At 47.0% G+C, this 25,518-nt stretch overlaps 1 protein-coding gene across 2 annotated transcripts in view; it reads right to left on the bottom strand.

Moving 5' to 3' along the window:
* Nucleotides 1-752: 752 nt before the first annotated feature.
* SLC5A5 (solute carrier family 5 member 5) overlaps nt 753-25,518 on the bottom strand; it is a 305,199-nt gene continuing 280,433 nt past the window's right edge. For both annotated transcript variants that reach the window (XM_068234114.1, XM_068234113.1), the window contains exon 16: nt 753-973. In XM_068234114.1, the coding sequence (XP_068090215.1) occupies nt 776-973 (198 nt within the window). In that variant the 3' untranslated portion in view covers nt 753-775. The remainder of the gene's footprint in view (nt 974-25,518) is intronic.

Raw genomic sequence — 25,518 nt, 5'->3', positions numbered from 1 at the left:
CTTTACTATCAGGATTCTGCTCAGGGCAAGAACTCTTATTCTTAGCTGACATGACCAGGTCACCCCCAGGAAAATTTCAATCAGTGTGTGCAATTACATATTCATAGGCAGGAGAATTCCCTCACCTATTATTACATAGAGGTGATAGTGACTGAAATGTTGTCATTCCCTTATAATATTTCTGATAAGTCAGCCCATAAACTGACCTGAGGAAGGCGTAGACTAACGCCGAAACCAGTAGTGATGTCAGACAGCAGTATCTGCGCACCGCTCTCCCCAGACGGACGTCCTCGTGTTATTCCATCTGCACCACCAGCCCTGGCCAGGCTGGATTAGGCTGAGGCGACCCACTGGCAGATCAGATGCAAGGCGAAGCAAAGCTACTAGAATTGTAAGTGCAACTTTTAATGTGTGTTAATTACATACTTTGGGTAATGCACCATCGGAGGGCTCTCTGTTTTTCCCTACCCTCTTGCTTTTATTAGCAACTGGCGCTATCCAGTACAAGAGAGCCGCACCGGGTGCACACTTAAAGGGCCATCACTATTTTGTTGAGCGCAAGTGCAATTTTCTCTTTGGTCATAAACTGTTTGGCCTGTGTAAACATCAGCAGATTTCCAGAGAAGGGTATTTCAAGTCTAAGAAAAAAAATCACGGCATAAAAATAAATTGTGTATACATTTGTGGAAATGCGATGTATACAAAAAGGAACAAATTATACAATGTATATTGAAATTCAAGCTGCACCAGTCTTTGTTAGCTTTCCATTTAAAATTTATAGATAGGATTCTCTATCCACTTTGTCAGTTAATCGAAATGATGGGCAGTCCTTTTTGAAAAGATGGCTTGGGTCTTTCTCCACCGTACAGATATATTCTGGACTTAGCATGAAGCCATTATTCTCTGAATTCAAACTTGTGTGGTTAAGCTGAAAGGCAGGATCAAGGTTGGTCTTGTCCTCTGATTGAAGTTTCTAGAAACAGAGCAAATCAGTCAGTAAGTCATTTTTTTTATTTAGATCCCCTTGCATATACAAAAATGCAGTCATTGTTTGTTCATGAATAATTCCTACAGCTTAAATTGTAGCTTAAAGAGACTCTGTAACAAAAATGTTAGCAGTATTTCTCCTATCCTACAAGTTCCTAAGGCTGTTCCATTGTGCTCTGGCTTACTGCAGCACTTTCTACTTGCACCATCTCTGTAATAAATCAACTTATCTTTCCCCTGTCGGATTTGTCGGCTGTGTCTGGAAGGCTGCCAACTCTTCAATAATGTGAACAAGTTAACTCCTTCCACGCCCCTCCAGTGCTCCTGTGAGGATTATTCCTCACAATGTCCCTGCTCTCACTGTCAGCTTGTCTGCTGTCTGTGAGGTTGATAAACACAGACTGATAAACTGAACAAAGAATAGCTGGCTGAGGAGGAAGCTGCCTGTCAGGCTGAGTGCAGAGCCAAGACTCCAGGCTCTAAAGACAGAGCTTGTCATGCTTCATTGACACAGAGCTCTTTTAAAACTTGCACATAACCTCTGGAGACTGAATTCAATGTGTAACTCACTGAATTCTCTGTGTACTTACTGTGTATTAACTGAGTTCACTGCTCTGCTGATGTACTTCCTGTTTTGGTGGCCATCTTTTCTGTTTACAAAACAGTTTATAAAACAGTTTTTTTACCCTCTTTATTGCAGCGGAGAGCAGCAAAAAAATTACAGAGGGGGCTAGGAGATGACCCCAAACAGGAAGGGATGTTTGTTTATATTTAAATTTGTGAATACAGATTCTCTTTAAAGTAAACCTGTGAGAAAAATGCATAACTTTAGATACTTACCTCAGTAGAGGGACGCATCTGATGATCCAATGACTTCTCCAATCCTCCTCCACCCCACCGCTGCTCGCCAGGACCCTCCTCTTGGCCTTTCTATGTATCTACAGAATCTTTTGCATTTTTTTTCTCATACTGATAAAATTTATTGTTATGAAATACAAGGTTACTTTGTTACTTTAGATGACCAAACTACAATTCAAGTGTTATGAGGAGGATTAGGGGTAGATGCACAATGCATTTGATAAAATTAGGAAATGTAGGCTTTACATAGTGTAAGAAATATGATTTTTTTTGGTCTCTTTATTTCTCTTGTGGGGATGGGCAGCTTTTGTATTATTAAGTACAGTACTTAATGTATTCAGGCTAAATGCCATTTATGTTGTTATGGCTATATTAAAAAAGCGACCCTATAGTGGGTTACTGACTCTTCTTGTTCAGTAAGCCATTACCTATTCAGTAAGGAGTCCTTGGGCTAGACTCCCTAACACTGCTAATGCCTACTGTGTGCGCCCTAGTGGCTAAAGCTCAAGCGCTTTAAGTCCGCCAGGAGAAAAGCGCAATATAAATATTTGTCTTGTCTTATCTGGTAGTAAAGCGGTCTGGTATATAGTGGATGGGGCTTTTATTGGAGGCACAGCCAAACCTTCTATCTGCCCATTCACACCTCCACCTGTTCTTAGCTTGGCCCTCTGCAGGCCATGCCCCCCACCTCAATTACATTAGTGCATGGGCTTTGCTAAGAAATGATCATAAGGGGGTGGTAGATAATTGAAGTTCTTATAAATTGTTAGGATGTTGGATGGGTACGTGTTGGTTTGTTACTTTTTTCCCTCCTTTATCTTTTTTATTACCATTGTCTTGTTGTAAGGATATGGTGAGGGGATACTCACACAATAAATGAATTCCATATTTTGACCTTTAAAGTGGTATTAAACTCTGATAATATTCAATAAAAATGTATTTTCCTACTTTTTATAACCCATACAGTTATATTTGCTTTTGTGCACAAGTATTATTATTTATTTAGAAATAGCAAGTTCCCAAAGTTTAGTTTTATTTGCTCTGAAAGCAGCCATTGTATTGTATTCATAGCTACAGTATTTATATATTGTAATGTGCCCAGTGATATTTCTGAGCTGACTCTGATCTGCACACTTTAGTAGGAGATTCAGCCAGGGAATGTTTACATTCCTCTCTTGCTACAATTAAGTAAACCCAAGATAATGTTATAACGTCTTCGGATGCGGATCTCCCTGCAGGGAGCTTTCTTTTGAAAACGTAAGTCCTGTGTTTAACTGTTTGAATGCTGTTCTGCTAAAGAAAATTGTGGTAGCATATTATATGCTGTAAATCTTTTAGAGCAAAGACGAAATGCTGGGTTTTATACCACTTTAAAGGAAACCTGAAGCGAGAGGTACAATATATGGAGGCTGTCATATTTATTTCCATTTAAACAATGCTAGTTGCCTGGCAACTCTGCTGATCTCTTTGGCTGCAGTAGTGTCAGTAGAGGATCAACAGGATAGCCAGGCAGCTGGTATTGCTTATAAATATGGCAGCCTCCATATAGCTCTCGCTTCAGGTTTGCTTTAATGCTATGGGAATAAACACTCTGGAAAAAAAAAGTATTGTTAAATGACTGAAATTTATCACAGGTGGTGACATCTTTAGTCCTGCCAGGTGAACTGTATGGAATGTTCGTTACTGAGAGTTCTTTGCACAGAGGGAGGTATTGCTTGCTTGGCAGTTAGAAAAGAGATGTTATTCCCCACAATGCAACATGGTTAACAGACAGCAAACTGTGAGGACCTTGGTCATGACATCACACTGTGGGAGGGGTTTCACCACAATATCAGCCATACAGACCCTCTGATGATCTATTCGAGAAAAGGTAAAGTTTTCTCATGGGAAACGGGGTATCAGCTACTGATTGGAATGAAGTTCAAGCCTTGGTTAAAGTTCCTCTTTAACCCTCCTGGTGGTCTATTAAAAACCGCCAGAGCGATCATGTAGCGAGCCTCATGTAGTGAGCTGTGCAGCGGCATCTCCCCATCCGCTTCGATCGCCTCCAGCGATCTGCGATCAGGAAATCCCGTTCAAAGAATGGGATTTCCTGGAAGGCTTCCCCCGTCGCCATGGCGACCGGCGGGATGACGTCACCGACATCATCGACGTTGTGACGTCATTTGGAGTCCCGATCCACCCCTCAGCACTGCCTGGCACTGATAGGCCAGGCTGCGCAAGGGGTCTGAGGAGGGGGGGCGGCGTGGCGGGTAGCGGCGAATCGGCGCGGAGCGAGCGGCGGTTATCGGTATGCACACGCAGCTAGCAAAGTGCTAGCTGCGTGTAGCTAAAAAAAAAAATTATGCAAATCGGCCCAGCAGGGCCTGAGAAATCCTCCTGCGCGGCTTACCGCCAGAAAAGTTAAAGAGTAGTTGAAGGGTGGTTATTATGTTTTCAAAAGAGCTCTATTTTCAACTGCTGGATACAATTAAGGATAAGATGGGTGGATACATTATAATAAACTTGCTACATTGTTAAAAAAATACACATTTGTCTTAGTTTATGCTCTAAATCAGTGGTCCTCAAACTAAGGCCCGCGGGCCGAATGCGGCCCCCTGAGGCTTTTTTACCGGCCCCAATGTATTACTTATAGATGCGGTCAGCTACATCTTTAAATATTGGTGATCCACATATAGAATAGCAGTGCTGGCACCACCCATCCACATGGAAGCCAGAAAGCAGTAATTTGCTGGTTTCGAGTCAAATTCCACATCAGGTGACACTGCTGTCCAACTGGACTGCAGGTTGTCACCTGGGTATGCTTCACTGTCTGGCCCTCAAAGACATAATTTTATGTATATTCCGGCCCCCCAGCAGTCTGAAGTATGTTGACCCGGCCCTCAACCCAAAATGTTTGGGGACCCCTGCTCTAAATGGATCACAAATAACTTTTGCAGAGTCATTTTTGGAGGTTGTACGGAAGGGACGGTTATTAAGGATGCTTGGGTCGAACATTGGAGATTATGGCCCTTATTCAATTTACTTCTCTTTTCTCTTGAGCTTTCTTCTTGGAGATAATTTTTCAACTTCTTTTAAAAATAACTTTTCAGCACTTTGCAATCGAAAAAGTAAATTTGGGTGAAAAAGTGCTATCAAAATTATTTTGAGCATTTCCTTGCTTGCTGGAAGTTTTAAAAGGCATTTTATTGACCAAGTGTAGAAAAATCACCTAGGAGAAAACGCATGAGAAAAAACATTAATTGTATATGGGCCAATACGTGGTTTTGAGCCTGCATAAGTCATACACCGGATTTTACAATTTATATCATTTTTTTAATGCTTCAAAGAGGAAATGTATTAGGCTCACAACTTTGTCTGATAATGCTTCAATAATTATCTATGTCAGATATTTTAAAAGAATTTGCATTGGAAATTAAATGATTCTCTGTTGGCAAACAGACTCCAGAATTACTTTAAATTATTATTTTACTATAACCCTAAAGGGGATCCTACCATTTCATTATATGGGAGGATCTTAATCTTTATAGACATATTAGGAAAAACTGGTGTACAGGCCTTACTGCAAAGATCACCCTAATACTTAGGGGAAGGCAGGTTGACACGAACAGTAGACAATTTGGGAAGAACAACTGCCACTCAAAACGATCTTTTACTGCAAATTACAAACCTTTTATTGTAGAGAGAGGAAAAAAAACGTAGAAACCACTAGTGTTGGGCGAACAGTGTTCGCCACTGTTCGGGTTCTGCAGAACATCACCCTGTTCGGGTGATGTTCGAGTTCGGCCGAACACCTGACGGTGCTCGGCCAAACCGTTCGGCCATATGGCCGAACTAAGAGCGCATGGCCGAACGTTCCCCGAACGTTCGGCTAGCGCTGTGATTGGCCGAACGGGTCACGTGGTTCGGACCCGAACGCGCTCTGATTGGCCGAACTGTCACGTGGTTCGGGTAAATAAATACCCGAACCACGTCATATCTCCGCCATTTGTCTGTGGGTTTAGCTTTGGGTAGGCAGGCAGGGTAGTTCGCGCTCCAGCCACGCTAGCCAGGGTCCCCCCCAGTCATTGTGTGTCGCTGCTGGGAATAGTAGTACACCGCTCGCTCAGCATTCTGTTTACTGCCACTCTGTGTACCTCGCTCAGCCACACTATATAGCATTCTGTTTACTGCCACTCTGTGTCTGCTGGGAATAGTAGTACACCGCTTGCACAGCCACACTATATAGCATTCTGTTTACTGCCACTCTGTGTACCTCGCTCAGCCACACTATATAGCATTCTGTTTACTGCCACTCTGTGTCTGCTGGGAATAGTGGTACACCGCTCGCTCAGCCACACTATATAGCATTCTGTTCACTGTTCTGTGTCTGCTTGGAATAGTGGTACACCGCTCGTTCAGCCACACTATATAGCATTCTGTGTACTGTTCTGTGTCTGCTGGGAACAGTAGTACACCGCTCGTTCAGCCACACTATATAGCATTCTGTGTACTGTTCTGTGTCTGCTGGGAACAGTAGTACACCGCTCGCTCAGCCACACTATATAGCATTCTGTTCACTGTTCTGTGTCTGCTGGGAATAGTGGTACACCGCTCGCTCAGCCACACTATATAGCATTCTGTTCACTGTTCTGTGTCTGCTGGGAATAGTGGTACACCGCTCGCTCAGCCACACTATATAGCATTCTGTTCACTGTTCTGTGTCTGCTGGGAATAGTGGTACACCGCTCGCTCAGCCACACTATATAGCATTCTGTTCACTGTTCTGTGTCTGCTGGGAATAGTGGTACACCGCTCGCTCAGCCACACTATATAGCATTCTGTTTACTGTTCTGTGTCTGCTGGGAATAGTGGTACACCGCTCGCTCAGCCACACTATATAGCATTCTGTTCACTGTTCTGTGTCTGCTGGGAATAGTGGTACACCGCTCGCTCAGCCACACTATATAGCATTCTGTTCACTGTTCTGTGTCTGCTGGGAACAGTAGTACACCGCTCGTTCAGCCACACTATATAGCATTCTGTGTACTGTTCTGTGTCTGCTGGGAACAGTAGTACACCGCTCGTTCAGCCACACTATATAGCATTCTGTGTACTGTTCTGTGTCTGCTGGGAACAGTAGTACACCGCTCGTTCAGCCACACTATATAGCATTCTGTTCACTGTTCTGTGTCTGCTGGGAATAGTGGTACACCGCTCGCTCAGCCACACTATATAGCATTCTGTTCACTGTTCTGTGTCTGCTGGGAATAGTGGTACACCGCTCACCCGTCACTGTATAGCATTGTGCTCTGTGTCGCTGCTGGGAATAGTGGTACTGTATAGCATTTCTGTACTGCCACTGTACTGCTGCCAGTCAGCGTGTACTGTAAGGATAAGTGAAATGAGGAAGAAATCCGGTGAAAGAGGGAGGGGCAAGGGAAGAGGTGTTTCCCCTGACGGTTCACGTACAGGCCACAGGGGAGCACCCAAGAAAACCCACTCAATACCACCCATGTTGTCCAGGACAACAACCCTCACAAATCCAAAAGAACAGGACCAGATAATTACTTGGATGACCTCTCAAGCGTCCAGCAGTGGGTTAAGCAGCACCAGCACATCACGCACGAGGTCCGAGTCCTCAGCCAGTTACAAGGAGCCAGTGGGCACAAAGCTGACACAACCGGCAGCGACACCACGCACACAACTGCCAGATAACCAGTCCGATGAATTACCTCAGGACACAATGGGGTATTCGCAGGAGCTATTCCCAGCCCAACAAACTTCCACCTTTCAAAGGTCAATGGAGGAACAGCCAGAAATGTTGTGCCTGGATTCACAACCGTTAACTGTGGGAAATGTACCGCGCACTGAAATACGAGGCGAGTCCGAAGAGGACTCGGAAACCCAAATCCCAGAGCAATTTGGGCAGGAGGGGTTGCAATTGCAGGAGGTCGGCCGACAAGATCTGGAAGACGACGTTGGAGTGTGCTGCGCAGAGGTTGTTGTGGGGAGCTCTACTCCACGGCGGTGGCCCACAATGACATATGACGAGTTTGAGGAGATGGAAGAGGAGGGTATGGACAATGTGGACAGAGACCCAGATTTTGTTTGTGAACGAGAACATCGCCGTCGTAGCAGCAGCACAGATGAGTCTGTTGAAGAACACACTGCTGCACGAGTTCGCCTTGTGCCACAAGGTAGGCGGCGCGCAATTTCAGGCACCACAAGCGTGGAAGTTCAAGTGAGAGGCAAAAGAGGAGCAAACAGAAATCGCCAGCAAGGAGGCAGGTGCTCCAAAGTCTGGGCTTTCTTTGAAGACTGCACTGAGGATGTTACCATGGCGATTTGCAAGGTGTGCAAGACCCGCCTGAGCAGGGGGAAAAATATTAACAACCTCTCCACCACCAGCATGAGCCGTCACATGCTATCCAAACATCCCACTCTTTGGGCAAACGCGTCAGGACAGGGTACCAGAAACAACACTGCCTCCCTTGGGTTCACCAGACCCGCCTCAGCAGCAGCAGTAGCCCAGCCATTGCGTGGTTCACAACATTCACAAACATCAGACGACGCTGACACTGTCACTTTCCGGAGTAGTGCTCTTGAGGTCTCCCAGTGTTCATCAAACACAACAACCAACAGCCCTTCCGTGTGCAGCGCTACGGTTCAGTTGTCTGTGTCGGAGATGTTTGAGCGCAAGAGGAAATTGCCAGCAAATGACCCCCGGGCCGTGGCAGTAACAGCCAGCATAGCCAAGCTTCTGGCCTGCGAAATGCTGCCATATCGATTGGTGGAGACAAACAGCTTCAAGGGCATGATGTCAGTGGCCATCCCACGTTACGTGGTTCCCAGCCGCTACCACTTTGCACGCTCTGCAGTGCCTGAGTTGCATGAGCACGTGGTCAGCAAAATAACCCGAAGCTTGAAGAATGCCGTTGCCTGCAAGGTTCACCTCACCACTGACACCTGGACGAGTGCGTTCGGCCAGGGTCGATACATCTCCCTTACCGCGCACTGGGTGAACCTTGTGGAGCCTGGCAGCGATTCCTCACCTGCTACGGCACGGGTGTTGCCCACGCCACAAACAGCTGCACCGCCGTCCCTCCCACTGGATAACAGCAGCACCTACCTCTCTGACTCCTTCTCCTCCAACGCATCTCAAAGCTGTACCTCATCCGGAAACGCTAACCCAGCAGCAGTAGGATCGTGGAAGCAGTGCAGCACAGCTGTTGGCATGCGTCAGCAAGCGTTGCTGAAGCTAATCTGCCTTGGGGATAAGCAGCACACAGGGGAGGAAATTTGGAGGGGAATAAAGGAACAGACGGATTTGTGGCTGGCACCGCTGGACCTGAAACCGGGCATGGTTGTGTGTGATAATGGGAGTAATCTCATTCGCGCTTTAAGGTTGGCTAAGCTGACACACATCCCTTGCCTGGCGCACGTGATGAACCTAGTAGTTCAGCGGTTCCTGAGGACATACCCAGGCGTGCCCGATCTGCTGTTGAAGGTGCGTCGAGTGTCCAAACATTGTAGAAATTCCAGTACTGCTTCGGGGGCACTCGCCAAGATGCAGGAGCGCTTCAATCTCCCCCACCATCGCTTGCTGTGTGATGTCCCTACGCGCTGGAATTCTACGCTGCACATGCTAGCCCGCTTTTGCGAGCAGAAGAGTGCAGTGGTCCAGTACATGACGGCGCAGTACCGAGGCGCATCCGGCCAGCTGCCAAGCTTCTGTGGATCCGATTGGGCCAACATGTTGGACCTCTGCCAAGTCCTCCAAAATTTTGAGCAATCCACGTTGCTTGTGAGCAGTGACAACTCTTCAGTCAGCATTACCATACCACTGCTGTGTTTACTGAAGAGGTCGATGTTAAAAATCAAGGAAACAGCTGTCATGATGCAACTGGGGGAATCTGAAGGAGAAAACGATCAGCGTGATGGTACCAACATCAGGCCATCCGCCTCAGGGAACGCTGGCCCCAGCAGCTATGACGAAGAAGAGGAGGAGGAACAGCTGGAGTTGGAGCAGGAATTTCATGCCACCACTGACGAGGGCCAGAGCGGTGCACGTTGGACTTCCACAATTCAACGCGAATGGTCAGCAGAAGCAGACCAGGAGGAAGGTGACGACTATGATGCATCACAACAACTATCACAACGCTCACAAGAGGATGATGAGGATTCTGGTAGGACTCTGGCACACATGGCTCAATTCATGCTAGACTGCATTGAACGTGACCCACGCATTGTGCGCATTCTGGACAACACCAATTACTGGGTTTATACCCTTCTGGATCCACGGTACAAACACAATGTTCCAAAACTGCTTGAAGAAAGAGTCAGACAGGTCAAAATGGAAGAATACCAGCAGGCCCTTGTGGAGACTTTAGAGAGGAGATTGACATCCTCCCCCTCCTCTAGCCAGTTGTACGCAGACAGACTGACTTCCGCAAACCCAGGACGACCAGGAGGGCAGCAAACAACGCAAGCCGCAGCTAGTACCCAAAAGGGAATGGTATCGGCAGTGTCCTTGGAGTGGGAAAATTTTCTGACACCCATGCAGCCGCAGCCCACTGAACAGCAAGCGTGCAGATCCACCTCCAACACCGATCGCCTGGAGAAGATGGTCAAGGACTACATGTCAGATGGCGTAGCTGTGTCGAACCATCCATCTGCACCCTTCAACTATTGGGTATCGAAGCTAGACACCTGGCACGAACTGGCAATGTACGCAATAGAGGTGCTGGCTTGCCCGGCAGCCAGCGTTATGTCGGAACGCTGTTTCAGTGCTGCCGGAGGCATCGTCACAGATCGGCGTATCCGCCTCTCTACAGACAATGCAGACCGTCTGACTCAAATTAAAATGAATCAATCCTGGATTGGAAATGACTACGCAACACTCCAGGACCCCAACCAAGTAACATGACCAATGAACATCTGGGATGGTGTTGCGTTTCCGGGCCCTGTTTATTGAACCTCTCATCTGTATTACATTTATGACTGCATGGCGGCAAAAAGCATTGCTGCTATATCCGCACGCTTTTTGTCCACATGCAAGGCCTGGGTTGTTGTGTCTCACAAAGCGTGGCCTTCTCCTCCTGCGCCTGCTCCTGTTCCATCACGTCTGCTGCTGCTGGGTTAGCGTTGCCGCGTGGTCCCTGTTTATTGAACCACTTATCTTTATTACATTTATGACTGCATGGCGGTACAAAGCATGCTATCCGCACGCTTCTTGCCCTCATGCAAGGCCTGGGTTGTTGTGTCTCACAAAGCGTGGCCTTCTCCTCCTGCGCCTCCTCCTGTTCCATCACGTCTGCTGCTGCTGGGTTAGCGTTGCCGCGTGGTCCCTGTTTATTGAACCACTTATCTTTATTACATTTATGACTGCATGGCCGTACAAAGCCTGCTATCCGCACGCTTCTTGCCCTCATGCAAGGCCTGGGTTGTTGTGTCTCACAAAGCGTGGCCTTCTCCTCCTGCGCCTGCTCCTGTTCCATCACGTCTGCTGCTGCTGGGTTAGCGTTGCCGCGTGGTCCCTGTTTATTGAACCACTTATCTTTATTACATTTATGACTGCATGGCGGTACAAAGCCTGCTATCCGCACGCTTCTTGCCCTCATGCAAGGCCTGGGTTGTTGTGTCTCACAAAGCGTGGCCTTCTCCTCCTGCGCCTGCTCCTGTTCCATCACGTCTGCTGCTGCTGGGTTAGCGTTGCCGCGTGGTCCCTGTTTATTGAACCACTTATCTTTATTACATTTATGACTGCATGGCGGTACAAAGCCTGCTATCCGCACGCTTCTTGCCCTCATGCAAGGCCGGGGTTGTTGTGTCTCACAAAGCGTGGCCTTCTTCTCCTCCTGCGCCACCCTCCTCCTGTTCCATCACGTGTGCTGCTGCTGGGTTAGCGTTACCGGTCCCTTTTCCTGGAACCTCTTATATGTATTACATTTATGACTGCATGCCGACAAAAAACATGTTACCTGTGCAAAGAAAACAGACATTTCCCGCATTTAAAAGACAGTTTTCCCTTTGAAACTTTAAAATCGATTTTCTCAAAAACTATAAGCTCTTTTTGCTAATTTTTTTTTCCTCTTGTACCCACTCCCAAGGTGCACATACCCTGCAAATTTGGGGTATGTAGCATGTAAGGAGGCTTTACAAACCACAAAAGTTCGGGTCCCCATTGACTTCCATTATGTTCGGAGTTCGGGTCGAACACCCGAACATCGCGGCCATGTTCGGCCTGTTCGGCCCGAACCCGAACATCTAGATGTTCGCCCAACACTAGAAACCACCCTGTTAAAACTGTTTTTAACAGGGTGGTTTCTACGTTTTTTTTCTCTCTCTACAATAAAAGGTTTGTAATTTGCAGTAAAAGATCGTTTTGAGTGGCGGTTGTTCTTCCCAAAAAGGATCTTAATCTTGTAACAAAGAGTCCACTACTTAAATGAGTTATGGTCTTAAGTAAGAAGAGGAAAATAGAATAATAAGCGATTAGATAGGAATAGATAAGGGCTGGATGAAATAAGTGAACTTACGTGTTTCCATAAGGGGCAACTCAGTGGCCAGATTCCCAAAAGCTAGGTAATAAGACTTGAATAACTGTTTAAGGTGCATATGAATATTAAAAGGTGTCATAAAAGGATATATGAATTTGGGAAGATCAGTGGAAGGTTATTAACTAGAACTTTAAATCGGCTGAACTACTGGACAAAAAAAAAATCACGAAATTATAACAGTGATGCCAAGAATTTTGGAAGGATAATATTCATTCAAACAAAGACAGTGGATCCTCAGGGGTAGTTCTTCGGTATTTTAGAACATCTAATAGAGAAAGCATGTGGCTGGCATACAAGAAATCTTTGGAGACCAGCACACCTTCAAAGAAATGTATTTGGTGGTCAATCTCCAGACTTTCTCCAGAGATTATTACAGTGCTGCCTATTACAAAGTAATGGAAAGGTTTTTGCTAAGGAAAAAAAAAATATCATTGTAACGATCGGTGTAACGCAGAGAGGATCTGATTATCGGTGATCTGCAGTATCACCGAGAATACAGATATATACCCGATTATTGATGATCTGCAGTATCACCAATAATCAGATATATCTCTAACCTCTGGACACCTGAGAAATATGAGTGTTTGTGCAACAGTAATACTTTGAGGAGAGCACCCGTATAGAGGGTGCCAGGCAGTAAGAGATACTGCTCAGAGAACAGGTTCCTTCCAATGGTCTGATGCTCCCCAAGGGGCGGAGCCAGGCTGAAAGTGGGAAGGACCAGAGAGTGTGTGACACCAAAGGTGAAGTGTCACTGACAGGTCTGTGAACTATCTCCAAACAGGGAAGATAGTTCTCGAGGTCGGACAGGCCAGGTCGGCAACAGAGAAACAGATCAGATACAGAGACAGGAGATAGATTCGGAATCAAAAGACAAGCAGGGTTCAGCAACAGAGTATCAGATATAGCGAAGTACCAAATCAGAGATCAAGAGAGTGGTCAGGAAAGCAGAAAGTCATAACAGATAATAACAATGCCTAATCTTAGGTGTGAGTTCCATGATCTTCAACACCCTGGAACTAGTCTGATATATAACAGAATGGTAATACAGTTCCCTAGTCTTGGGTGTGAGTTCCTTGATCATCAACACCCTGGAACTAGTCTGAAGTATAACAGAATGGTAATACAGTTCCCTAGTCTTGGGTGTGAGTTCCTTGATCATCAACACCCTGGAACTAGTCTGAAGTATAACAGAATAGTAATACAGTTCCCTAGTCTTGGGTGTGAGTTCCTTGATCATCAACACCCTGGAACTAGTCTGAAGTAATAACACAGAAAATATCACAGATACTGACAAGGTCTGAGTGCTACCACGTAGTGATCGCAACGCCAGACACCAGAGACATGACCAGCACCCAGTATATATACTATAGCGCTCTCCAGCGCCTCCCCTAAGTGCTGGACCAATCAGAAATGGTTGAATTGTCAGCTGACCGGCTTGGTCAGCTGACACCCTTCTGGCTGTCATAAAAGTTCTGCCTCTTCACGCGCGCGCGCGTCCTTCTGAATCTGTGTGGACTATCAGTCCCAGCCACACCAGACATGTCTTGCAATGTATCCGATGTGCAGGACGCGGAAGCAGCCGCACCGCTATCCGGGCATGCGGCGGTTTCTCCGCGTTTAGCCATGCTGACAGATGTAGGCCTATGCGAGCAAACCGCTGTGTCAGATGAGGAATCCGCCGCATTGGACGCGGAAACAGCCACCTTGCTCTGAGCACCCGCGGCGGCTTTTCCGCGTTTTCTCACAGTACCCCCCCTGAGGAGTGGACTCTGGACAGCTCCTACCTGGCTTCTCAGGATGTAGGGCGTGAAATTCCTTCTTTAACTTATCCGCATGCATGCGACAATCAGGTACCCATGTTCTTTCCTCAATGCCATAACCCTTCCAGTGAACTGTACTGCACTGAGTTCTGTACAATCCGTGAGTCTAAAATCTTTTCTACTTCATACTCAGGTTGGTCATCCACCATCACAGGAGGAGGAGGAGTGGAACCCACATGCACTGCTGGCTTAAGCAGGGATACATGGAATGACCTTATACCACGCATGCTGGCAGGAAGATCAATGGCATAAGTAACATTGTTGATCTTCCTGGTTACAGGGAAAGGGCCCACAAATCTGGGTCCTAGCTTGGGCGAAGGCTGTTTTAGAGTCAAATGACGGGTGGACACCCAAAGCAAGTCTCCTGGCCGGAACTTCCACTCTATGGAACGTTTCTTGTCAGCCTGACCTTTCTGATTCTGAAAGGCCTTCTCTAGATTCCCTTTCACGATTCCCCAGATGTTCTTAAATGAGTCTTGCCAAGCCTCCAAAGCTGGAAACGGAGTGGAGGCTACTGGCAGTGGGGAAAACTTAGGCAACTTTCTAGTTACCACCTGAAAGGGAGAGAATCCAGAGGAAGAGCTTTTTAAATTATTGTGCGCAAATTCTGCAAACGGCAGGAACTTGACCCAATCATTTTGCGCGTCCGCAACATAACACCTTAGAAACTGTTCCAGTGACTGATTGACTCTCTCGGTCTGACCATTGGTCTGTGGGTGGTAGCCCGACGAAAATGACAGTTCCATGCCCATTTGATGACAAAATGCCCTCCAAAATTTAGAAACAAATTGGACTCCCCGATCTGACACAATGTTTTCCGGAATGCCATGTAGCCGGAAAATGTGGATGATGAAAAGATCGGCCAACTCCTGGGCCGAGGGGAGTCCTTTCAGGGGCACAAAATGGGCCATTTTACTGAAACGGTCGACTACCACCCAAATGACTGACATGCCCTCAGACCTCGGAAGCTCACCCACAAAATCCATGGACAAATGGGTCCATGGTTCACTCGGGGTGGGCAAAGGCTGCAACGTTCCCACAGGTGCCAGATGGGAGGGTTTGTTTTTTGCACATACTGCACACTCTCTAACATACTCCTTGCAGTCAGTTGCCAGTGAAGGCCACCAAGCACACCTAGCAACAAGGTCCTGTGTTCTGGTGGCCCCAGGATGTCCAGCATTTTTGTGGGAGTGAAACATCTGCAGTATCTGGAGACGAAATGGCAGCGGTACAAACATCAGCCCTTCAGGCTTTCCCTCAGGGACATCCTGCTGGGAGTCTCCATCCAGTCTTTCCAGGTCTCTGTGGCTGCCAACACTACTCTCTGTGGGATAATAGTCTCTGGGTCTGAGGGCTGTGCTGTCTCTGGCTCAAAGCATCTGGACAACGCGTCTGCTTTAACGTTTTTACTACCCGGGGTGTACGTAATTACAAATCTGAATCTCGAGAAAAACAGCGACCACCGAGCCTGACAGGGACTCAATCTCTTAGCCCCCTCAATGTATTCCAAATTTTTGTGATCAGTGTAAACGGTAATCGTATGTTCTGCTCCTTCTAGCCAATGACGCCATTCTTCGAAGGCCAATTTAATGGCTAGGAGCTCCCTGTTGCCTATATCGTAGTTTTTCTCTGCTGGTGAAAACCTACGAGAGAAATAGGCACATGGGTGTAATCTGCCCTGCAACCCAGAACGCTGAGACAGCACAGCCCCTACCCCGACCTCCGAGGCGTCCACCTCCACAATAAAGGGATAGGAGGTGTCGACGTTTCTCAAAATGGGTGCAGAGCAAAACATTTCTTTTAAAGTGGAGAAAGCAGCTAGAGCTTCGGGAGACCAGTGGTTGGTATCTGCCCCTTTCTTTGTGAGACTGGTGAGGGGTGCGATGACAGTGGAGTACCCCTTTATGAACCTTCTATAGTAATTAGCGAATCCAAAAAATCTCTGGAGAGACTTTAGTCCCACTGGCTGAGGCCATTCCAGAACAGCAGAGACTTTGGCAGGATCCATAGAAAGGCCCGAGGTGGAAATTATGTACCCCAGAAAAGTGACAGATATTACCTCAAAAATGCATTTCTCTAATTTAGCATAAAGCATGTTCTGTCTTAACTTGTGCAGCACAAATTTGACATGAGCCCTGTGCTCAGAGAGGTTATCTGAGAAGATTAGTATATCATCCAGATATACCAGGACACATTTACCCAACACCTCCCTGAATACTTCGTTAATGAGTTCCTGAAAGACGGCCGGAGCGTTACACAACCCGAAGGGCATCACCAGGTACTCGTTATGCCCATCGGGTGTGTTAAAGGCCGTCTTCCACTCATCGCCCTCTCTGATCCGCACCAGGTTGTATGCACCCCGCAAATCCAATTTTGAGAAAATCTTAGCATTGGTGACCTGATTGAATAAATCGTCTATCAAAGGCAATGGATAGCGATTTTTTACTGTGATTTTATTCAGGCCCCGGTAATCAATGCATGGCCGAAGGCCTCCGTCTTTTTCCTTTACAAAAAAGAAACCTGCTTCGGCAGGCGACCGAGAAGGGCGAATGAAACCCTTAGCTAAGTTTTCACGGATGTACTCTCGCATGGCCACTTTTTCTGGCCCAGACAAATTGTAGAGATGACCTCTAGGGGGCATACAACCAGATTGGAGATCGATGGGGCAATCGAAAGGGCGATGTGGAGGTAGTTTATCTGCAGCTTTGGGACAAAACACATCAGAAAATTCAGAATATTGTTCCGGTACTCCCTCCACATGAATCCTGGTGTGACCCAAGGTCACCTTTACTAAACAATGATGAAAGCAATGGGCGGACCAGCTTGTTAACTGACCCATGGCCCAATTAATCTGAGGGGAGTGAAGGTGCAACCAAGGCATGCCAAGGATGATAGTGGAGGTTGTCATGTGTAACACAAAAAATGCAACTTCTCCCTATGCAGCACCCCTATAGTGACTACCACCTCTGGTGTCTGAGACAAAGGACAGCTACGTTGCAGGGGGGAGTCATCCACTGCCGTAACCTGGATAGGTGGTGTTACCGGGGTGAGCGGAATACCCAATCTTTTAGCAAATTCGTAATCCATAAAATTAGCCGCTGAGCCCGAATCAACGAAGGCCTCAGTGACTTCAGATTTATCTTCCCATGTAATCGTACACGGAAGAAGCAATCTTTTATCCTCTAGGGGTAAAAGTTGTACGCCTAGGGTATTACCCCCAACTACTCCTAGGCAGTAGCGTTTCCCGATTTCTTAGGGCAATTCTGTACTCTATGACCCCCCTCTGCACAATAAAGACACAACTGCTCCGAAATCCGGCGTCTCCGCTCCACCTGAGACAACTTCGACCGGCCAATCTGCATCGGCTCAGGTGGAGGCGAAACTGGAGGAGGTGGAGTCACAGGAGGCGCAGCGTAGGACACCATCTTTACATGATTTCTACCCCGGGTCTGTCTCTGATAGCGTAACCTACGGTCGATCCTGATGGCCGATGAAATGGCCTCATCAATGGTCTTAGGTTCAGGCTGACTTAACATAAGATCAGAGACCTCATCTGACAATCCTGATAGAAAACAATCTAACAGCGCAAAGGTGTCCCACCTGGCTGATACTGACCACCTTCTAAATTCAGCAGCATACTCCTCGACCGGACTCTTGCTTTGGTGTAATAACTTGAGCTTCCGCTCAGAAGTCGAGGCAATGTCTGGGTCGTCGTAAATTATTGCCATAGCTTTAAAAAATTCATCTACTGAGGTAAGGGCTAAGTCTCCAGCGGGTAGACTGTATGCCCAGGTCTGAGAATCGCCTGATAACAAAGTCTTAATAAATGTGACCCATTGGGCCATAGTTCCTGAAGATCTAGGTCTCAACTCAAAGTATGATAACACTCTACTCCTAAAATTTCGGAAATCAGATCTGTGACCAGAAAATTTTTCAGGTACAGGCATACGTATGTTTGAGCTAGGAGGAGATCGCACTTCGTCCACAGCCGTCTGGAGGGTTTGTAAAGACCCGGACAAAGCGTCACTTAACGCCCGGTGATTACCCAGCACTTGGTTGATGGTATCCACCGAAGTGGTAAGTGCGCCCAGACGGTCGGTGTGTGCGTCCATTTGCATTTTTGGTCTGGTGTTCTGTAACGATCAGTGTAACGCAGAGAGGATCTGATTATCGGTGATCTGCAGTATCACCGAGAATACAGATATATACCCGATTATTGATGATCTGCAGTATCACCGATAATCAGATATATTTCTAACCTCTGGACACCTGAGAAATATGAGTGTTTGTGCAACAGTAATACTTTGAGGAGAGCACCCGTATAGAGGTATTGCTCAGAAAACAGGTTCCTTCCAATGGTCAGATGCTTCCCAAGGGGCGGAGCCAGGCTGAAAGTGGGAAGGACCAGAGAGTATGTGACACCAAAGGTGAAGTGTCACTGACAGGTCTGTGAACTATCTCCAAACAGGGAAGATAGTTCTCGAGGTCGGACAGGCCAGGTCGGCAACAGAGAAACAGATCAGATACAGAGACAGAAGACAGATTCGGAATCAAAAGACAAGCAGGGTTCAGCAACAGAGTATCAGATATAGCGAAGTACCAAATCAGAGATCAAGAGAGTGGTCAGGAAAGCAGAAAGTCATAACAGATAATAACAATGCCTAATCTTAGGTGTGAGTTCCGTGATCTTCAACACCCTGGAACTAGTGTGATATATAACAGAATGGTAATACAGTTCCCTAGTCTTGGGTGTGAGTTCCTTGATCATCAACACCCTGGAACTAGTCTGAAGTATAACAGAATGGTAATACAGTTCCCTAGTCTTGGGTGTGAGTTCCTTGATCATCAACATCCTGGAACTAGTCTGAAGTAATAACACAGAAAATATCACAGATACTGACAAGGTCTGAGTGCTACCACGTAGTGATCGCAACGCCAGACACCAGAGAAATGACCAGCACCCAGTATATATACTATAGCGCTCTCCAGCGCCTCCCCTAAGTGCTGGACCAATCAGAAATGGTTGAATTGTCAGCTGACTGGCTTGGTCAGCTGACACCCTTCTGGCTGTCATAAAAGTTCTGCCTCTTTACGCGCGCGTCCTTCTGAATCTGTGTGGACTATCAGTCCCAGCCACACCAGACATGTCTTGCAATGTATCCGCTGTGCAGGACGCGGAAGCAGCCGCACCGCTATCCGGGCATGTGGCGGTTTCTCCGCGTTCAGCCATGCTGACAGATGTAGGCCTATGCGAGCAAACCGCAGCGTCAGATGCGGAATCCGCCACATTGGACGTGGAAACAGCCGCCTTGCTATGAGCACCCGCGGCGGCTTTTCCCCGTTTCCTCACAATCATATTCTAGATGTGGACACACTCTGTGCTTAACCTGCATGCAACATTATCCTGGATAGCACTGACACGCTTGACCATAACTGCAGCCCTCATCTGATAGAAATTCACTGCAGACAACTTTATCCACTGTAGAAAGAGCCACCAAATACCGTGGATGCTGTGCACCTGCTTACAGGGCAGTTGGTAACAGGAGTTTTAGGAGGAGCTACATGTTGATGCGGTTTATTTAGTACAGGACAGCATAGAAGGATGTGAACAGACATGCTGAATGGTGCTGCTTCTTATTACAAAACCCTGATAGAAGGCTGATATTAATCAAAATCAATTTTATTTGGCCTAATAAGTTTGCACTTACAAGAATTTGATTTGGCTGTTGCTTAACATAACTCCTGTCTTTAATAACTCTTCTGAGCTGTTTTACAGTTATCACAATTATATCACCATGGTGATAACTGTAAAACAGCTCAGAAGAGTTATTAAAGACAGGAGCTTAGTGAATTGAGGCCATAATAGTATGGATGTACAAGTCAAGGACAGTATATGAGTTAAAGTGGTAGCACACAGTGTGAGAAGTTTTCAGTTTCAGGTTTCTTTAAGCCTGACCTTAAGTGAGAAGGTTATGGAGGCTGTCATATTTATTTCATTTTAACCACTTCCCGACCGCCGTATATACAATTGGCGGCCGGGAAGTGGACGCCGCAAGGACCGCCGTATTGACAATTGGCGGCGGTCCTTGTATGGGCATGGGCGGAGCGATCGCGTCATCCGTGACGCGATCCTCCGCCTCCGCCTGGCGCCGCTCACCCGCCGCAACATCCCGCCGGCCATACGGAAGCGCCGGCGGGATGTTAACCCGACGATCGCCGCATACAAAGTGTATAATACACTTTGTAATGTTTACAAAGTGTATTATACAGGCTGCCTCCTGCCCTGGTGGTCCCAATGTCCGAGGGACCACCAGGGCAGGCTGCAGCCACCCTAGTCTGCACCAAGCACACTGATTTCCCCCCCCCCCCTGCCCCAGATCGCCCACAGCACCCATCAGACCCCCCCCCTGCCCACCCCCCAGACCCCTGTTTGCACCCAATCACCCCCCTAATCACCCATCAATCACTCCCTGTCACTATCTGTCAACGCTATTTTTTTTTATCCCCCCCCCCCTGCACCCCGCTCCCTCCTGATCACCCCCCCACCCCTCAGATTCTCCCCAGACCCCCCCCCCAGACCCCCCCCCCCCCCCCATGTACTGTATGCATCTATCCCCCCTGATCACCTGTCAATCACCTGTCCATCACCTGTCAATCACCCGTCAATCACCCGTCAATCACCCGTCAATCACCCCCTGTCACTGCCACCCATCAATCAGCCCCTAACCTGCCCCTTGCGGGCAATCTGATCACCCCCCCACACCAATAGATCGCCCGCAGATCCGACATCAGATCACCTCCCAAATCCATTGTTTACATCTATTCTCTCCTCTAAACACCCACTAATTACCCATCAATCACCCATCAATCACCACCTATCACCACCTGTCGCTTTTACCTATCAGATCAGACCCTAATCTGCCCCTTGCGGGCACCCAATCACCCGCCCACACGCTCAGATTGCCCTCTGACCCCCCCTTATCAATTCACCAGTGCATTAATTACATCTGTTCTTCCCTGTAATAACCCACTGATCACCTGTCAATCACCTGCCAATCACCTATCACCCATCAATCACCCCCTGTCACTGCCACCCAACAATCAGCCCCTAACCTGCCCCTTGCGGGCAAACTGATCACCCACCCACACCAATAGATCGCCCGCAGATCCGACATCAGATCACCACCCAAGCGCAGTGTTTCCATCTATTCTCTCCTCTAAACACCCACTAATTACCCATCAATCACCCCCTATCACCACCTGTCACTGTTACCTATCAGATCAGACCCTAATCTGCCCCTTGCGGGCACCCAATCACCCGCCCACACGTTCAGATTGCCCTCAGACCCCCCCCCCCCCATCAATTCGCCAGTGCATTAATTACATCTGTCCTTCCCTGTAATAACCCACTGATCACCTGTCAATCACCTGCCAATCACCCATCAATCACCCCCTGTCACTGCCACCTAACAATCAGCCCCTAACCTGCCCCTTGCAGGCAAACTGATCACCCACCCACACCAATAGATCGCCCGCAGATCCGACATCAGATCACCACCCAAGCGCAGTGTTTCCATCTATTCTCTCCTCTAAACACCCGATAATTACCCATCAATCACCCATCAATCACCCCCCATCACCACCTGTCACTGTTACCCATCAGATCAGACCCTAATCTGCCCCTTGCGGGCACCCAATCGCCCCGCCTACACGCTCAGATTGCCCTCAGACCCCCCCTTATCAATTCGCCAGTGCAATATTTACATCTGTTCTCCCCTGTAATAACCCACTGATTACCTGTCAATCACCTATCAATCACCCATCAATCACCCCCTGTCACTGCCACCCATCAATCACCCCCTGTCACTGCCACCCATCAATCACCCGCTGTCACTGCCACCCATCAATCAGCCCCTAACCTGCCCCTTGCGGGCAATCTGAGCACCCACCCACACCAATAGATCGCCCGCAGATCCGACGTCCGATCACCTCCCAAGTGCAGTGTTTACATCTCTTCTCTACCCTAAACACCCACTAATTACCCATCAATCACCCCCTGTCACTGCTACCTATCAGATTAGACCCCTATCTGCCCCTAGGGCACTCAATCACCCGCCCACACCCTCAGAATGCCCTCAGACCCCAGCCCTGATCACCTCGCCAGTGCATTGCTTGCATCTATTCCCCCCTCTAATCACACCTTGAGACACCCATCAATCACCTCCTGTCACCCCCTAGCACACCTACCCATCAGATCAGGCCCCAATTTGCCCCGTGTGGGCTCCTGATCACTCGGCCAAACCCTCAGATCCCCCTCAGACCCCCTTCCGATCACCTCCCCAGTGCATTGATTGCATCTATTTTCCCCTTTAACAACCCCCTGAGACACCCATCAATCACCTCCTGTCACCCCCCTAGCACTCCTATCCATCAGATCAGGCCCAATACAACCTGTCATCTAAAAGGCCACCCTGCTTATGACCGGTTCCACAAAATTTGCCCCCTCATAGACCACCTGTCATCAAAATTTGCAGATGCTTATACCCCTGAACATTCATTTTGAGACATTTGGTTTCCAGACTACTCACGGTTTTGGGCCTGTAAAATGCCAGGGCGGTATAGGAAAACCACAAGTGACCCCATTTTAGAAAAAAAGACACGCCAAGGTATTCTGTTAGGTGTATGAGGAGTTCATAGAAGATTTTATTTTTTGTCAAAAGTTAGCGGAAATTGATTTTTATTGGGTTTTTTTCACAAAGTGTCATTTTTCACTAACTTGTGACAAAAAATAAAATCTTCTATGAACTCGCCATACACCTAACGGAATACCTTGGGGTGTCTTCTTTCTAAAATGGGGTCACTTGTGGGGTTCCTATACTGCCCTGGCATTTTAGGGGCCCTAAACCGCGAGTAGTAGTCTAGAAAACAAATGCCTCAAAATGACCTGTGAATAGGACGTTGGGCCCCTTAGCGCACCTAGGCTGCAAAAAAGTGTCACACATGTGGTACCGCCGTACTCAGGAAAAGTAGTATAATGTGTTGTGGGGTGTATTTTTACACATACCCATGCTGGGTGGGAGAAATTTCTATGTAAATGGACAATTGTGTGTAAAAAAATCAAACAATTGTCATTTACAGAGATATTTCTCCCACTTAGCATGGACAGACAATGCAGGTTGTTAGAGCAGCACCCATCAATTAGAAGATTCAAGGACGTGCCCCAGCTCTCAGCTCTCCACACCACCGGAACTGTAAACTTCAGAAATCCACTTGAGCAGGCACCGTCACAATATAAATAGGCTCTTTATTGGTCACATGGGTTAAAAGGCAGTAGACAACAACCCACTTAGCATGGGTATGTGTAAAAATACACCCCAAAACGCATTATACTACTTCTCCTGAGTACGGCGGTACCACATGTGTGGCACTTTTTTACACCCTAAGTACGCTAAGGGGCCCAAAGTCCAATGAGTACCTTTAGGATTTCACAGGTCATTTTGCGACATTTGGTTTCAAGACTACTCCTCACGGTTTAGGGCCCCTAAAATGCCAGGGCAGTATAGGAACCCCACAAATGACCCCATTCTAGAAAGAAGACACCCCAAGGTATTCCGTTAGTAGTATGGTGAGTTCATAGAAGATTTTATTTTTTGTCACAAGTTAGCGGAAAATGACACTTTGTGAAAAAAAACAATTAAAATCAATTTCCGCTAACTTGTGACAAAAAAATAAAAACTTCTATGAACTCACCATACTCCTAACGGAATACCTTGGGGTGTCTTCTTTCTAAAATGGGGTCATTAGTGGGGTTCCTATACTGCCCTGGCATTTTAGGGGCCCTAAACCGTGAGGAGTAGTCTTGAAACAAAAATGACCTGTGAAATCCTAAAGGTACTCATTGGACTTTGGGCCCCTTAGTGCAGTTAGGGTGCAAAAAAGTGCCTCACATGTGGTATCGCCGTACTCGGGAGAAGTAGTATAATGTGTTTTGGGGTGTATTTTTACACATACCCATGCTGGGTGGGAGAAATACTTCTGTAAATGACAATCTTTTGATTTTTTTACACACAATTGTCCATTTACAGAGGTATTTCTCCCCCCCAGCATGGGTATGTGTAAAAATACACCCCAAAACACATTGTACTACTTCTCCCGAGTATGGCGATACCACATGCGTGGCACTTTTTTGCACCCTAACTGCGCTAAAGGGCCCAAAGTCCAATGAGTACCTTTAGGATTTCACAGGTCGTTTTGAGAAATTTCGTTTCAAGACTACTCCTCACGGTTTAGGGCCCCTAAAATGCCAGGGCAGTATAGGAACCCCACAAATGACCCCATTTTAGAAAGAAGACACCCCAAGGTATTCCGTTAGTAGTATGGCGAGTTCATAGAAGATTTTATTTTTTGTCACAAGTTAGCGGAAATTGATTTTAATTGTGTTTTTTCACAAAGTGTCATTTTCCGCTAACTTTTAACAAAAAATAAAATCTTCTATGAACTCACCATACTCCTAACGGAATACCTTGGGGTGTCTTCTTTCTAAAATGGGGTCATTTGTGGGGTTCCTATACTGCCCTGGCATTTTAGGGGCCCTAAACCGTGAGGAGTAGCCTTGAAACGAAATTTCTCAAAATGACCTGTGAAATCCTAAAGGTACTCATTGGACTTTGGGCCCTTTAGCGCAGTTAGGGTGCAAAAAAGTGCCACACGTGGTATCGCCGTACTCAGGAGAAGTAGTTTAATGTGTTTTGTGGTGTATTTTTACACATACCCATGCTGAGTGGGAGAAAGATCTCTGTAAATAGACAATTGTGTGTAAAAAAAATTAACAAATTGTCATTTACAGAGATATTTCTCCCACCCAGCATGGGTATGTGTAAAAATACACCCCAAAACACATTATACTACTTCTCCTGAGTACGGCAATACCACATGTGTGGCACTTTTTTGCAGCCTAACTGCGCTAAGGGGTCCAAAGTCCAATGAGCACCTTTAGGCTTTACAGGGGTGCTTACAATTTAGCACCCCCCAAAATGTCAGGACAGTAAACACACCCCACAAATGACCCCATTTTGGAAAGTAGACCCTTCAAGGTATTCAGAGAGGGGCATGGTGAGTCCGTGGCAGATTTCATTTTTTTTTGTCGCAAGTTAGAAGAAATGGAAACTTTTTTTTTTTTTTTTCTCACAAAGTGTCATTTTCCACTTACTTGTGACAAAAAATAATATCTTCTATGAACTCACTATGCCTCTCAGTGAATACTTTGGGATGTCTTCTTTCCAAAATGGGGTAATTTGGGGGGTATTTAT

The sequence above is a fragment of the Hyperolius riggenbachi genome, chromosome 1 (assembly GCF_040937935.1).
Source record: "Hyperolius riggenbachi isolate aHypRig1 chromosome 1, aHypRig1.pri, whole genome shotgun sequence".
Lineage (NCBI taxonomy): Eukaryota > Metazoa > Chordata > Amphibia > Anura > Hyperoliidae > Hyperolius > Hyperolius riggenbachi.
This window is presented reverse-complemented; position numbering and strand designations above follow the sequence as displayed.